Here is a 14,189-nt window from a genome sequence, read left to right on the forward strand (position 1 = left end):
CCGAACAAGCCCAGAGTAGAATTTCTGCCAAAAGCTTTTTACCACAGAGCACCCCAAGAGACACAAGGAAGCCATCAGAGGGGATGGATGAGCTTCTCTTCACTGATGTTTCATAGCAACATCTGCTCGAACTCAACCAAGTGCATATAGGAATTGTGTGCCGAGCTTTCTGATTCAACGGAATCAATTTTTTTTAATGTAGTTTCTGGAGGATTGTGAAAGTGAGGCCAGCCTGGAATATTTACATATCAAGACCTTCACATAAGAAACAAAAAGCAATTAGCCTCACGGGTTAGCTATCAGCAGTCCCAAAGATAACGGTGAATGAAATCATCCCCTTGCTGTAATATGGAAAGGTGATTCCCTGGCAGGCATTGAGCATTCAACTCGTAGACTAACTGATTTTAAAGTCTCATCAAAATGTATCCAATGGATCCCACAAACATGCCAGCCACTGTTCCAGATGCCGGGGCACTGCCAAGTTCTGTCCTTCTGGAGATCTCCCTAACTTATCCTGCTGTCGTGGGATGGCATCACGTTAAATCAATGATCATTAGGCGCAGTTGAGAATACAAGTTCGTGTGCCTGCTCCTGTAGCAAAGTTAGCGTAAGGCGACATCAGGGCGGGTAAAGCAGGCTTCTTGCAAAGGTTCCTCATGTACCTTGGAGAATGATGACCGTATCACTACAGTCATGATGGGCAGAAATACCATAGTTACAGAAACGGGGGAAAGGCAGTCTCTCGGGGACTCGGCACCCTAGTTACCTCCATATAAGGTGTGTGGAAAAAGAACAGTTTGCCTCCCAGACTATTTCAGCTGCCTACGCTAAATGGAAGACAGCAAGCCAGTGTTCCTGGAGACTGGAGGGAAAAAAGGAAGATAAATCTGTGTCCAGTAGGTAAGGGGCTCGGGAAGTGTGAACTGTGGAGTGACGGTTGCTCGCTAGTGACATGAATTTGCAAGTCCTTTGACCAGTAATTACATCTCTGAGAACTCATCTCACAGAAGAAAACTGAAGACAAACCGACAAGATAACACAGAAAAAAATGCATACGCTTGCTTGTTGCTTCTTGGTTCACAATGACCGAGCGATGGAACCGGCACAGGAGAGTGGATGAAGAAAATGCGGTACACACGAGTGCATACATTTGCATACACACGGTGAAGTTTTAGTCAGCCATAAAGGAGAATGAAATTCTATCATGTGCAGGAAAATGGGCGGAGATGGAGACCACTGTTAGGTGAAATGAGCCAGACCCAGTGTCTCAAGCCTCCTGTTTTCCCTCATATCCAGAATCAAGATTTCAATGTGTGAGGGCTGGGGTGATATGAAAGTAGAGAGGGCGCTTTGAAAGCAGGGGAAGGACAAGGAAGGGAAATTCATGTGCCATGAAAGAGAGGACACTATTCAGGAGGGGAGGACAGTCACAGGGGTCAGTAGGGGGTGTGACAGGACAGTGGGCACCAATAAAAACAAGGTTGGAGGCTCTGAATCTGGGCACGTTTTGTGTCTTAGGGCACACGAGGCTAAACCAGCCGATGATGGGCTAAAAGTCTAAACTGCCAGGGAAGTAGATTTCCTTCATGAAAAGAAGGAAGGTTACACAATGCACAGGCTGTTTGAGAACAGTGACTTGGTCGGGGTTAGGAGGGAAGTAGAGGCAGGGCTTCTGTAGGCCTGGCTGTGTAGATCTTCACTGTCAGCCTGGCAGGTTTTAGAAGGACTAAAAAGTGCACCTCTAGGTGAGACTGTGAGGGTGTTTCCAAAGAGACTTAACTGAGGAGGGGAAAGCCTGCCTGGACGCGGGCAGCGGCATCCCACGGGCTGGTTCCTGCACTAAACAGTAAAGAGAGAGTGAGCCGAGCACTAGTGTTCATCTCTCTCTGTTTCCTGTCTGTGGGTGAGGTGTGCCCAGCCGCCTTGTGCTCCCGCTGCCACGCCTTCCCCACCGCGATCGCGGTACCCTCAAACTGAGAGCCCCCGACCAGCCTTCCTCCCTGAAGTCACTGCTACTGTGTGTTTCATCACAACAACATGGACAGCACAATGTTCCTTCCTACATGGGGCAGCAGTTCTCCGCTCCTGGGTGGCGGGTGGGCTGAACTCGGACTCTCTTTTTCCTGGGAACAGAGGTCAGAGTCATGCCATTCTCCCAGATTTTTTTTTTTTAATTCAGATATAATAACCTGAGCTAAATACACACAACTTTCCCCAGCAAGCCTGAACTATGCTACTCCGTGCCTGGAACGATGACAGTTTCATTTTGAAAGTGTTTCCCATGGCCAAGAAGCTTGGCATCTATTGCTTAAATTCACCAAGTATCGAATTGTTGCCACGACTTTTTGTGTATTCTTTGATCTGTCTGCTCACACTTGCTTATGCAGAACTGTTGGAAAGTGCATCACAGACCCGACATCAATCCCTTACCTGTTAAGGATGAGGAGCACCTCCCTTAAAACCACACTAGGGGTTATGAAGCTTAGGAAGATGGCCCTAATAAAAATAATCCCATAAGCTGCAGCAAGCAAATATTCTAAATTGCCTCCAAGATGGATTTTTTAAAAATACTTCCCTGAAAGCTAGCCACCCATCCAATGTCACATAGAAAAGGAGATAGCCCTTCTACACACAAAAGCCTGGGAAAGAGACTTCACGGTCTGCAAGACAGTCATTTTATTACTTCTTCACCTCATTCTGTATATAAAAGTCCAAAGCTATGCTGAAATTGAGGGCATGACTAGGTCTTTATTCCAATGACTTTTAGACCCCTTAATGGCTAGGATAAGCTGGTATCTCCCCAGAAACACAGCTTTCCTATGGGTTCAGGCTTCACACACTTCTCACAAAGAATAGAAAAAGAGGCAGACAATCAGGAAGATGGAAGTCGGATGAATGACATTCCCGTGAGCCCGCCTCAGTCTGTGCTGGCACTCAAAAAAGTCTTTCAGTCTCAGATTGTAGGCCCAGATCACACACCTGTAGAGAAGGGACCCCGGGATTAACTAAAGCAAGGAGCTGCCAATCCGAGATGCTTGGGTTTGGAAGATACACAAACACAGAGGTGCATTAGAAATGTCTCTGCCATCAAGTCCCCTGAGCTGGAGAACTGCTACTATTCTTAGGCCACCAGTGAGAATCACTTCAAGGATCACATCGCTGGACTTGGGGACTCTCACCTAAAGGAAGTGTAGAGAGTATGAATACAGGGTGTACAACCGCCCGGGTGAGAACGTCGGTGCTGGGAGTGTATCACAACCTGTTTGAATTCTAGTTGGTGTTCCTGCGAACAGACCCCCAGTCAGAGAAGAAACAAGTCTCAGCTAGCTTCTTGGGCTCTGCAAAGGTGACGGAATGCCCGCAGAAGAAAACTTCAGCAAAGAAAATGGAGCTTAATTTCGTTGACCCAGTCAAGAATCTTTGCTGCTGTATGATTTCATGAGAAAGAGAAAAATGCTTCATCTGTGGGCTCTACCAACAAATTAGAATCCTGGTTACGGCATAAGAAAGAAAGTCTACAGAAGCAGCGAGAAAATGAGTTCACTGAAGCTTAAACTTCCACTTGTGATGGGGATGCTGGCAGGGCTCTAGGAGTCTTAGAGCTTGATCTGTGGGATGGGTGGAGAATTGAACCTTGAAGAAAGACAGAAGACCAAGCGGAGGAAGGGAGAAACGGGAAGGGCCCTAAAGCTGGAAGTCTGCTAAATGGACTCTGGCTTGGCTGGTTCTCGCTTTCCCTATTTGTTCTTAGATACCCACCCCCATGCTTTTCTGTTATCTGTCCTTAAATCTCTTCTGGGAACAAGAAGCTGTTATGTCAGGGAACCCGCTGGCCTTCCCTGTCTGCCTGTGTTCCTCTAACACAGAGGTTCTCAACCTTCCTAATGTGGGACCTTTTAATACAGTTCCTCATGTTGCTACTTCATACCTGTGATTTTGCTACTGTTGTGAATTGCAGTGTAAATATCTGTGTTTTCCTATGGTCTTAAGCAACCCCTGTGAAAGGACTGTTTGGCTCCCAAGAGGTTGTGACAGGTTGAGAATCATTGCTCTAACACTTTCTCACACTGGGTCTAACTAGTTATGATGGTCTACATAAGAGAGAGAGAGAGAGAGAGAGAGAGAGAGAGAGAGAGAGAGAGAGAGAGAATGTATAAATATACATATTACACACACACATATATCTATGTAGGCTTGTAATTTATAGATTGAGTTGAGTGACTGTACCTCACATGCATCCCTGCTGACCTGAGGAATAGGTGTGATTATTACCCCGAAGAAGCAGCGGGATTCTTTAATGACCGAAGAAATGGATGATGATGAGTGGAGAGAGATCTGTGAGTTAGTGGGCATGCATTTATAAACAAAAGGATGAGTATGTGCTGCTACTTTATCTGCTCTGAGAGAATTCACAAAAGAATCCTCACGCCATAGAAGTGTCTGGAGTTCTGTGCAGTCATTTTTCTGAGCTACCTCCTGGTTCACAGAACTCTCAGCAACAATATCAAGAAATGGTGCTGAAGGGGCCAGGTAGAAAGTGTGTGTGTGAGTTTTCTGTTGGTGTAACGAATACCCGAGGGAAAAAATAAACAAGAAAAAAATGTCTTAAGGGAGGAAAGATTTCCCACTGGCTCACAGTTTTAGAGGTTTGAGGTCCATGCTTGGCTGCCCCATTATGTTTAGACTGTTGGCAAGGCAGAAACATTGTTGAAGAAGGGCCTTGGGGAAAGCGTCTCCCTTTTTGGTAGACAGGAGGAAGAGAGAAGGAAGGGTCCCCAGATAAAACATGCCCTTTCTAGGCATGCCCTCCTCCAGTTAGGTTCTACCTCCTGGCTTCCTGACCCTGGCTATGGTCCCATCGAATAGTAAACCTGTCAGTAGATTTGTCTAACCATGGATGGAATCAGAACCCTCATGATTGTTTGTAAAAAGCCCCCTGAGCTGACGGACAAACAAGTCTTGGAACACATGTGCCTCAAGGGAACATTTTATACTCGGCACAGCAGGAAATGCCCCTTTCTTCTTCTCTCTGACCCAACACCAAAACTCCTCAGATGTCTTCTGAGATTACCACTAGATAAACATTGTCTACAACAGAGCAAACACATTAATGCATATGTAGAACCACATTTCCTGGGGTGTTAAGAAGAAATTCTGGGTGCTGGAGAGGTGGCTCAATGGTTAAGAACACTGGTTGCTCTTGCAGAGGATCTGAATTTGGTTCCCAGCACCCAATCTACAGCTCTCAAGCCTCTATAATTCCATTCCAGAGGATTCTTCTGGCTTCTAAGGACACTGTATGCAAATGGGGTGAACAGAAATACGTTCGGGCAGAACACCCACATATAAAATAAAACAGATAAATCTTTTAAAAACGATTAAATTCCAATGACTTAAATATTTTATATGCACCCATATATATCTACTGCATAAAATCAGATAACCTTTGAAATATTTCTATGTTCAATATTTGATAAATTGCTGGCAGAGGGAAACAGTTTGGATAAGCTCTTGAAGTTTGTTATTCTGGTTTACAATATTTGCATAATCTTCAAGACATTTCTTGAGGCAGCCCTGTGTGTGTGTGTGCGCGCGCGTGTATGTGTGCCCACATGTGTATGTGAGAATGCACACATGTGCATGTGTGTCCACCAGCGTGTGTCCTCATTTGCATGTGTATGTGCATGTGGGTATGCCCACATGTACATGTGTGGCCCATCTGTGCATGCGTGCCCCCACATGTGCATGTGTGTATATGTGCATGAGGAGCCTACAGGTTGACACTGGATGTTATTCTCAAGCTTGTGTAGCAAATAGTTTACTAACCAAGCCATCTTCTCAACCCTCTTTGGTGAGTTTTGGACAGACAGAGAAAAAGGAGGAGAAGAACAAGGAGGAGGAGAATGAGGAGAAGGAGAATGAGGAGGAAGAGGAGGAAGAGGAGGAGGAGGAGGAGGAGGAGGAGGAGGAGGAAGTCATTCCTTGGTATTGAATGACAATACAATGATCACCCATCATAAAACATGTTTATTAAGCTCTCTCTCACACACAGCATGGATAGAATGCTGTCCAAACTCAACTCTTTCATACCTACAATCATAACTACATCTACTCTTAAAAGAAGATGGAATTTTATGTATGTATTGAAAGTGGGTTTAGGGTTTTCTAAAACGAGAACCCTAAAACCTGAGCTGACATGCACTGGGAAGCACTTTCCTCCCTACCCTGAATAAAACTTTTAGGACATACCAGATTTTTATAGACTCTATTATTTCCAGTAGATAGTGGAGAGGATAAAAATAATTTCCTAGCAGATTCGGATCTAGTTCTGTATCGGAGATGACACACATCACACTGACTAGGAGAAGATCTGAATGTCACAGGAAAACATTTGTCAAACCAGAAAACTGTCTGAGATGTTACACTGAATACGTAGCTCAGCACCCAGGAGTCCCACACAGCCTGTAGCCATCTGGGCTACAAACCATCTTAGTGGAGCACTGTATCCCCTACAAAACCGTGTGGCAAAACTACCTCAAGCTGCAAATGAGAAACATTTGCGGCCACGCCCTAGGTGGTTGTTCAGAGGTTTGCTACCATCATTCACCCAAATAACTCAGATTTTTGGAGATAGGACTAGTAAACCTTTAATCTGGGCCACACCTCCTGCTGGCAGCCTATACAAAGGACATGGAAGAAGGAAGCTTGCTCTCACTGGCAAGTCCATTCTTTCACGAACATCAGTCACTATTTCTTTGGGATCTCAGCACATACTGACGAGCAGCTGAAACATCCAGCCTCATGGACTGAACAACTACTGGATTCATGGACCTTCTGTTGATAGACAGCCACTGTTGGGCTAGCTGGACCACAGCCTGCAACCCATTCTAATAATTCCCCATGTCTGTATGTATAGATTCATTCTATAAGTTCTGTTCCTCTAGAGACCCCTGACTAATATACACTCCCACCTTATTTTTTTTTTAAGACAGAGTCTCTAACTGAATCTGGAAATCACCAATTCTGCTAGAATAACTGGCCAGGGAGCCCCAGGGAGCTCTCATCTCTGCCTCTCCAGTATTGGGGTTACAGGCGTGTGTTATCATGACTGTCTTTCCATGGGTGCTAGGGAAATAACTCAAGTCCTCAAGCTCGCTTGACAAGCACTGAGCTGGGTGAGAAATCTTCTAGTCCCAGGTTCTATGTTTTAATTTTCAAAACACCTTAGTAAATAGTTAATATGTACTTATACTTGAGAACCAAATCTACCCTCTGACTGTGGCGGTTTGAATAGAGACGGCCCCTGTAGGCTTGTATATTTGAAGGCTTTGGCATTAGTGAGTGAAGCTACTGGGCAGGGATTAGAGTGGAGGCCTTGTTGGAGGAAGTGTGTCACCCTTTGACGTTTCAAATGCTCAAGTCAGGCCCAGAGTCTCTCTCTTCCTGCTGCCTGCCAATCTAGATGTAGAACTCTTAGCTAACTCTGTCCAGCACCATATCTATCTGCCTGTCTGTTGTCATACTTCCTGCCATGACAATAAAAGACTAAACCTCTGAATTGTAAGCCAACCCCAATTAAATATTCTCCTTTATAAGAGTTGTTGTGGTCACGGTGTCTCTTCACAGCAACAGAACTCTGACTATGGCACTGACCTCTCAGTAAGGCTGTCTTCCAATGATCCCAGACTTGCCACTCACCTGCTCCCTCATCTCTTTGTATTCCACACCCTTTTAGAATAGCATAAATCATCAGGCCCTCAAGCAGGTCATTTATGAGCTGCCAGTTTGACTGGTGTTATTCCAAAGGGTCCGGTTGCAGAAGCTGTGCTCTGGTGATCTCAACCATATTGTGTATCTCATTATGCATGAAGCTCTGCTGACAGCCTATGCACACAGATCAGTCTGAAAGGGTGCTAAGCAGCCATTTCTTGAGCCGACGTATTCCATCCCGGAGAGAAGCTCTTTGAAACTAGAAAGTTTTGAAGGAAGCTCATCAAGATTCAGAAAATCTGGAAGGATGTTTTTTAAGACCCAGGAAGTAAACAACTCATAAGTCTCAGAAAGTCCCTCAAATTGAGTAGATTCACAAAGCCCCTTCTTCCTTAAGCATCTAGAAATAGGAGGGACTGAAGGAACTCAGATTAGCCCAGAGCATGGAGGAGACTCTTGGACCTGCCTGCAAGTTCTGCAGAAGGCTCCATGGATGCAACTTCTACAAGCTGTCACCCAGGCTAGTGCAGCTTTCAGTGATGCAGCTGCCTTTGCGTTATCCCTGCTCTTGTATGTAACCTCACACGATACTCCTCTGAGTAACACCAATAAACTCACTGATTTACCAAGCTGGACTTCAGTGTTACAGTCTCTTTGGCCTGTCATTGGTTCCCTAACTGGGATGAATACACATTTATCTATGTCTTTCCAGAAATCATGTCACACAACATCTGGTACAGCAATCAAGAGGACTGTCACCCCCAGAAGCCCCTCTATTCACCGCATACAAAGCTGCTGCAATGCTTGATCCTTGAGGAGCCAGAAACGTCAGTGTCCTTCCCACTCAGTGTTCTACACTGTAGAGACTTCAAACAGAAAATGTCTACCCTCATCCACTTCATGTTCCTGGCCTAAGTTCACAATGCCTTGGCTGGTGGGAGTAAGCTAGAGACGGGGACTAGCTTGTTTTCCACCCTATTACTGGCTTAACACTAAACCCAACAGCATTCTAAGATCAAATCATTTTCATCTCAACCTGCTAGCACTGCTCACGTCTATCTATCTCAACACGCTAGCACTGCTCACAACACGCTAGCCCTGCTCATGTCTATCCCAACATATTGACACTGTGTGGTATGAATGAATGCATATAAAAGTGTTTTAGACCAGGCACATTGTAAGGAGACCCAGAAGAGACTTCTGCACAGTGAGGCATGACCCCATTCTCCACATAGCTATGTCTAAGAAGTGCTTCTATTAGGAAAGAGTGTGAGAGAAAACCGTTCTGAAGCTATTAGGGGATCCTGTGACAAAATGAAATGTCCCTGCTCAGTGTAAGCACATTTCTCATTTTCTCTGTACTGACCTTAGTAGCTGTTGGTTTAAGGCGAGATGTGTCACTGTCACCCTTGCTTCTGGATGAAGATGAACCCATGCTAGGAACTCCGTCTTCCATTCCCCAGCTCTGTGTCTTGCCATGAGACGAGTGTCCCCAAAGAATCCACCAAGCGAAGAAGCACCAGGAGGTTCCATCTGGGAAACTCTAGATATGCTATTTCCCTGTGCATACTAGCCAAGTCCCAACCATGCCAGCTGCTGCAGGCTGCCTGTCCATACACACATGGGGCACTCCCAACTGTAGTCCCTTTCTTCCCATCTAACCTCTCTCCCAACCCATGTCCACATCAGGGAAAGAAGCAAAGGAAACCCTGAAAACATCCCAGTCACTCATTTTCCTCCACTCTGGCCTAAGGTGGGGATGCAAAGGATGCTGTTAGGAGAAGCTGAAGAACTCTTGATGAGCTATCAGCAGCCTGGGGCCAGTAGAGGAGTTAGGAGAGCAGCGGGAGCATACAGCTCCATGGAGACCCATCACAACCCCCCAAGGAATGGTACAAGAGGAGAGGGAAAGTGAAGAGAACCCAGAGGGCTTGCTTGTTGGTGCATAAACTTAGGGCTCAGGGTAACCAAGTAGTTCTGAACCAAAGGCTCACCCTGCAGAGGACATCTGTCGGTGCCTAGAAATATTCTGGTTGCCAAATGGGGGAGGAATGGCAATCTTCTGTCATCCCGTGAGCAGAAGCCAAGGATACTGTTCAATACTGGCAGCTCCCACACAACAAAATAATCTAAAAAACATCAACAGTGCCAAGGTTCGAAGGCTTGGGGCTAAACCAAAGCGTAGCATCAAGAGTTCTGTCTTAGTAGCTCAGTTGGCAAAGTGTTCGTCTAGGAAGCATTGTGGCCCAAGTTCAATCCCCAGAACCCACGTGAAAAGACAGGTTGTCATCTAAAATCCCAGCACGGGAGAGGTGGAAACAGACTGGTTTCCTGGGGCTTGCTGCCCAATCAGCCTAGCCTACTCAGCAAATTCCAGGTCTGTGAGAAAGATGCTGTCTCAAAAAATAAGCAGATAGAACTTGAAGAATGACTCCAAAGGTTGCCCTCTGGTCTCTGTATGTGCGCGCGCACACACACACACTTCACTTTGTAATCACTGTCTCTTCCAGTTTGTTGAGTTCATGTATCACACAACAACCAAGCAGGAACTGGTGCCTGCAGATGGGTATGCCTCCATGTTTTTATTTTCAGAGTTGGGCAGAAATGGCAAACAGCAGAATGCTGCCCTAAAACCTCTTCTGCTGCATGAATAAAACATTAGCGCCTCTAAATTTAAACGTAAAGCCAATTAATTCATCAAAATGTCACTTGTCACCTAAAGCATTTTTGTAGCAAGGAAATACCTTGGAAGAAGAAAGAATCCTCACAGGGTTAGAGGGAATGAATGGGCTGAGGATTTTGTCCACAGGGCAAGAACCACTGTGGCCTTCCCTACCCCCATGGATTCCTTCAGAAAAGCCTTGGGAAAATGGTGTCTAAGAATATTGTTGGGGGCACAAGTGCTTCTCTCTCTATGTGATCTTTCCTAGGTTTTACTGTAAAGTATGTTGAACACAGTTGTCATGTCCCAAAGCTGCTTACCAGTCCCCAAAGTCACAAACCTTAGCCATGGCTTTGGAGCCAGGGATACAAGGAACCATAAAAATAAACCTCATTATGACTTCAGGGGCTGAGACATAACTTCTCAAAGCCTGTAATTTATAGCATTGTCTTTAATTATAAGAAAGTAGAGAATGTAGACACAAAATATAGAATATCTATTTTCTAACAGACGCTCCCAAAATCGGAAGACAGGATCCTCTACACATCCTCAGGAAAGCTTGGTTCTGAAAGACTCGACTTCCTATCCTGTGCTAAAAGGCTCTCTGTGATAGAGAACTCCCTTCTGCAACAGAAAGCAAACGCAGGCAACAATCTTAGCAGCAGAATCCCAGGCAGGGAGACACAGGACCATTAGAAAGGTTTAAACTGAGTTACATATGATCTCCACAGACATTTAAGGTCAAATCAGACCATTGAAATCAAGCACTCAAACCCTGTACCATTTATTGCAAATAACAAAATGAACAAGCTCACACCCAAGTGGCTGGACAAGAAGGTGTTAAGAATAATCTAAGTAGAAACACACTTTTACTGGTGAATATTATTAAATTATACAACAAACGTATTTCTCCCTAAAAACCAATACATCATGTTCTAATCCCCATCAATAAAAGGTTAAAAGATCATTCAGAATTACCAAACTGTTAGTCTAGACTTTCTTACACATGAATGACTCATGCTCACTTCTTCAACCCACTGAGGGGCAAGTTGTGATCTTTCTGCAGTGTCTAACTACAAAGGTACAACACTAGGTCCTGACAATATTTCAAACAATATCTTGAGTTTGTTTGAAGCAGCTCTCTCTCTCTCTGAAAACAAAGGGCACCAAACAAGCCCCGCCCCCACAGGTAAGGGCTCATCAGGGCAGCCAAGGTCGGCAGCTGATGCCCAGGGTAAAGTTTGAGTTCCCCCACCTGGCGCCAAGCAGTCATCTCTTCAGACACTCAAGTTTCTTCAAAGATACAGATAAAAATCCTCTCACTTAGAACCCATATAGTCCTAAAGCAAAGAAACAGGGCTAGGTCCAGTGACTCTTCATCATTTGTATCTGAGAGACATAGTTAAAATCCAGGCTGCCCCAAGCCTGACCTCTGCCGAGCTAAGGGCACCGGAATCCAATCAGAAACCCACTCAGACAAGGACTGCCATAGTTAAAATCCAGGCTGCCCCAAGCCTGACGTCTGCTGAGCTAAGGGCACCGGAATCCAATCAGAAACCCACTCAGACAAGGCCTCTGCTTCTCTGAAGCATTTCTCAGGGACAGCCACAACAGGCATGCCCTCAGAGTCACTTGTAAGTGGACACGTGTATGTGTGTGTGTGTGGGGGGGGGTTGTAAAGATGCTGTATCTGGGAAGCAGAAAGCAGAGCGAATGTAACAGAAAGCCCCCCAGTGGCTTCCGTGCAGGAGAACTGCCTCCAGGCCTCTTTATTGAAGTTGCCAATCCGTGTGCAGGAGGGAGGGTGCAATGGTCCTTCCCTCTGCACTTCCCTGGCTGCTGTGTCTCTGGCAGGGAGACCACCAGGGGGTTAGGAGGATTACGTAGGGGGTCTTACTTTTGTAGCTCGTCGCCCAGGGCTGGTAGCCATAGTAGCCTGTGATGCGCAGGATCCGTTCCTCGATGGACGTGAGTCCCACTGGCCCGCTAGTGAGGTCCTCCACGGAGCGCGACCATTTCAGATCCTCCTTGATGGCCTCGTCCACCACCAAGAACTTAAGCTGCCTGAGCTGAGGGCTGATGTCGGACAGTCTCCGCGGGCTGACGTCCGGTGACCTCCTCATACCACTGAGGTCGCGGGAAGGCGGGATGAGTCAAGGGCAGAGAGGGGGAGACGTCAGTGAGGACCGGTGAGGACCCATGGCTGCTCCCCTCGTGCTGCTCGCCATATGCCCTGTTCCCGGGAACCTCGGCGTCGGGTCCCGCGCCCTCCCCTGGGCGCCTCGGGCAACGTGAGCAGGGACGAGTGGCCAGGAGACGGTGCTGAAACTTCCCCGGCTCAGCCGCACACGACAATCCCTCCCTCCCTCCCCGAGCGTGGCAGTGCGGGCTGAGCAGGGTCCGGGTGCCGGGGACCACCTGCCCGCCGCCCTCCCGCTCCTGCGGCGCTACTCACACAGCGATGCTCTTGGCCCTGGGAGCGCCGCCTGGAAACTCTCGGATACCCATGGGCGGCGGCAGCGTGTGGCCCCGGGCGCCCAGACTGGAGCCGGAGGAGCCTCGGCCCGAGCTCCCCGCAGCAGCTGCGAGGGTCCGGAAGCCCGTGCTCGCCCGCTGCTTAACCCGGCCACTCCAGGCCGGTTGGGAGCCGGTGGCAGAGCAGCGCCGCGCCCCCCGCCTGTCACTGCCGGCGCCCTAGCACGCGCGATGGGGGACGCAGGAGCTCCGGAGAGCGCGCCCGGCAGTGCGCTCCGGAGCCACCGGGTGTGTGGCTGTGGCGGCCCCGGCGCGCGTGGACCGGGCGGGGGCGCGCGTCCCGATCCCAGCCACCTGGTGTGTGCCCGGCTTCGGTTAGAGCGAGGGACGGTCCTGGCGCTCTGGTTTTTACACGTGAGTCCCGGCCTCCCCCCCCACACACACACACCCTCCACACACACCCCAACATACAGCACCCCAAAGAGCGGTGCTAAAAAGCAAACTAACCTGGCGTTTCACCGCGCACACTAAGCGGCCAATTAGACAAGGTGGTGATTGCTAGGTCAGGCAGGGTCCTCAGCTCACAAGCTCAAGGATGAGGCCACTACTGCTTCTGTCCCCTCTGCAAAGACTCGTCCTAGTTAGCTTCCAATGAGTTTTTGTGCCTTGTTCCCAAGCCACTCCAGACCACCAAATCGCCCTCCATACCGCTCTTCTTCACTGAGTACAAATTTTAAAAAAACACAGGGATATATAGAGAAGAATATAGCCTTATCGAGTCCCAAAAGACTACTTTGGATTATAGCTAGACTACTCCTTTTTTTTTTTTTTTTTTTTTGGATGTGAGATGCATTTCCCCCAAGAGATCAAAGTGCAGGCAATACTTTGTGTTGCTGTAAGGGAAGATAGATTGTTCCTTGGTGAACTAGGAATAGAAGGGAACTCATTTCCTCAACTCGATAGAAAGAGTTTACCAAGACTTGCTGCTGGCAGGTAAGAAGCCACACTTTTCAGGTTAGACGAGAGGCCACCAAGGGCTTTCCTTGTCATACCCCTACAATGTCCTACAGAGAGTCCTAGGCAATTAGATTACTCAAAAAAGGGAATATAATGGATGCTTTTTAGGACGAAGTAAAAGAGAAAGGAAGGAAGGAAGGAAGGAAGGAAGGAAGGAAGAAATTTTTTTTTTTTTTTTTTTTTTTGCAGCTGATAGCATTGCTTATATAGGACGTCTCAAAGATCAATCGCAAAAACTTCTGGAATTAATAGCTGTGATACTGATAGCTGATATAACAGCTTGATCGTCAATTGGATGTGATCGTCGATTGGATGTGCATTAGAA

At 47.1% G+C, this 14,189-nt stretch overlaps 1 protein-coding gene across 2 annotated transcripts in view; it reads right to left on the minus strand.

Annotated features, from left to right (window-relative positions):
* Nucleotides 1-13,598, minus strand: part of Slc35f3 (solute carrier family 35 member F3) — a 216,139-nt gene extending 202,541 nt beyond the window's left edge. For both annotated transcript variants that reach the window (XR_009055750.1, XM_057754003.1), the window contains exons 1-2: nucleotides 12,828-13,598; nucleotides 12,270-12,499 (exon numbers count right to left, since the gene is read on the minus strand). Coding sequence is in view for 1 of the 2 variants with exons in the window: in XM_057754003.1 (XP_057609986.1) it covers nucleotides 12,270-12,499; nucleotides 12,828-12,880 (283 nt within the window). In the remaining variant the exon portion in view is untranslated. The remainder of the gene's footprint in view (nucleotides 1-12,269; nucleotides 12,500-12,827) is intronic.
* Between the last annotated feature and the right edge of the window lie 591 nt (nucleotides 13,599-14,189).

The sequence above is a fragment of the Chionomys nivalis genome, chromosome 21 (genome assembly GCF_950005125.1).
Source record: "Chionomys nivalis chromosome 21, mChiNiv1.1, whole genome shotgun sequence".
In the NCBI taxonomy this organism is placed as follows: domain Eukaryota; kingdom Metazoa; phylum Chordata; class Mammalia; order Rodentia; family Cricetidae; genus Chionomys; species Chionomys nivalis.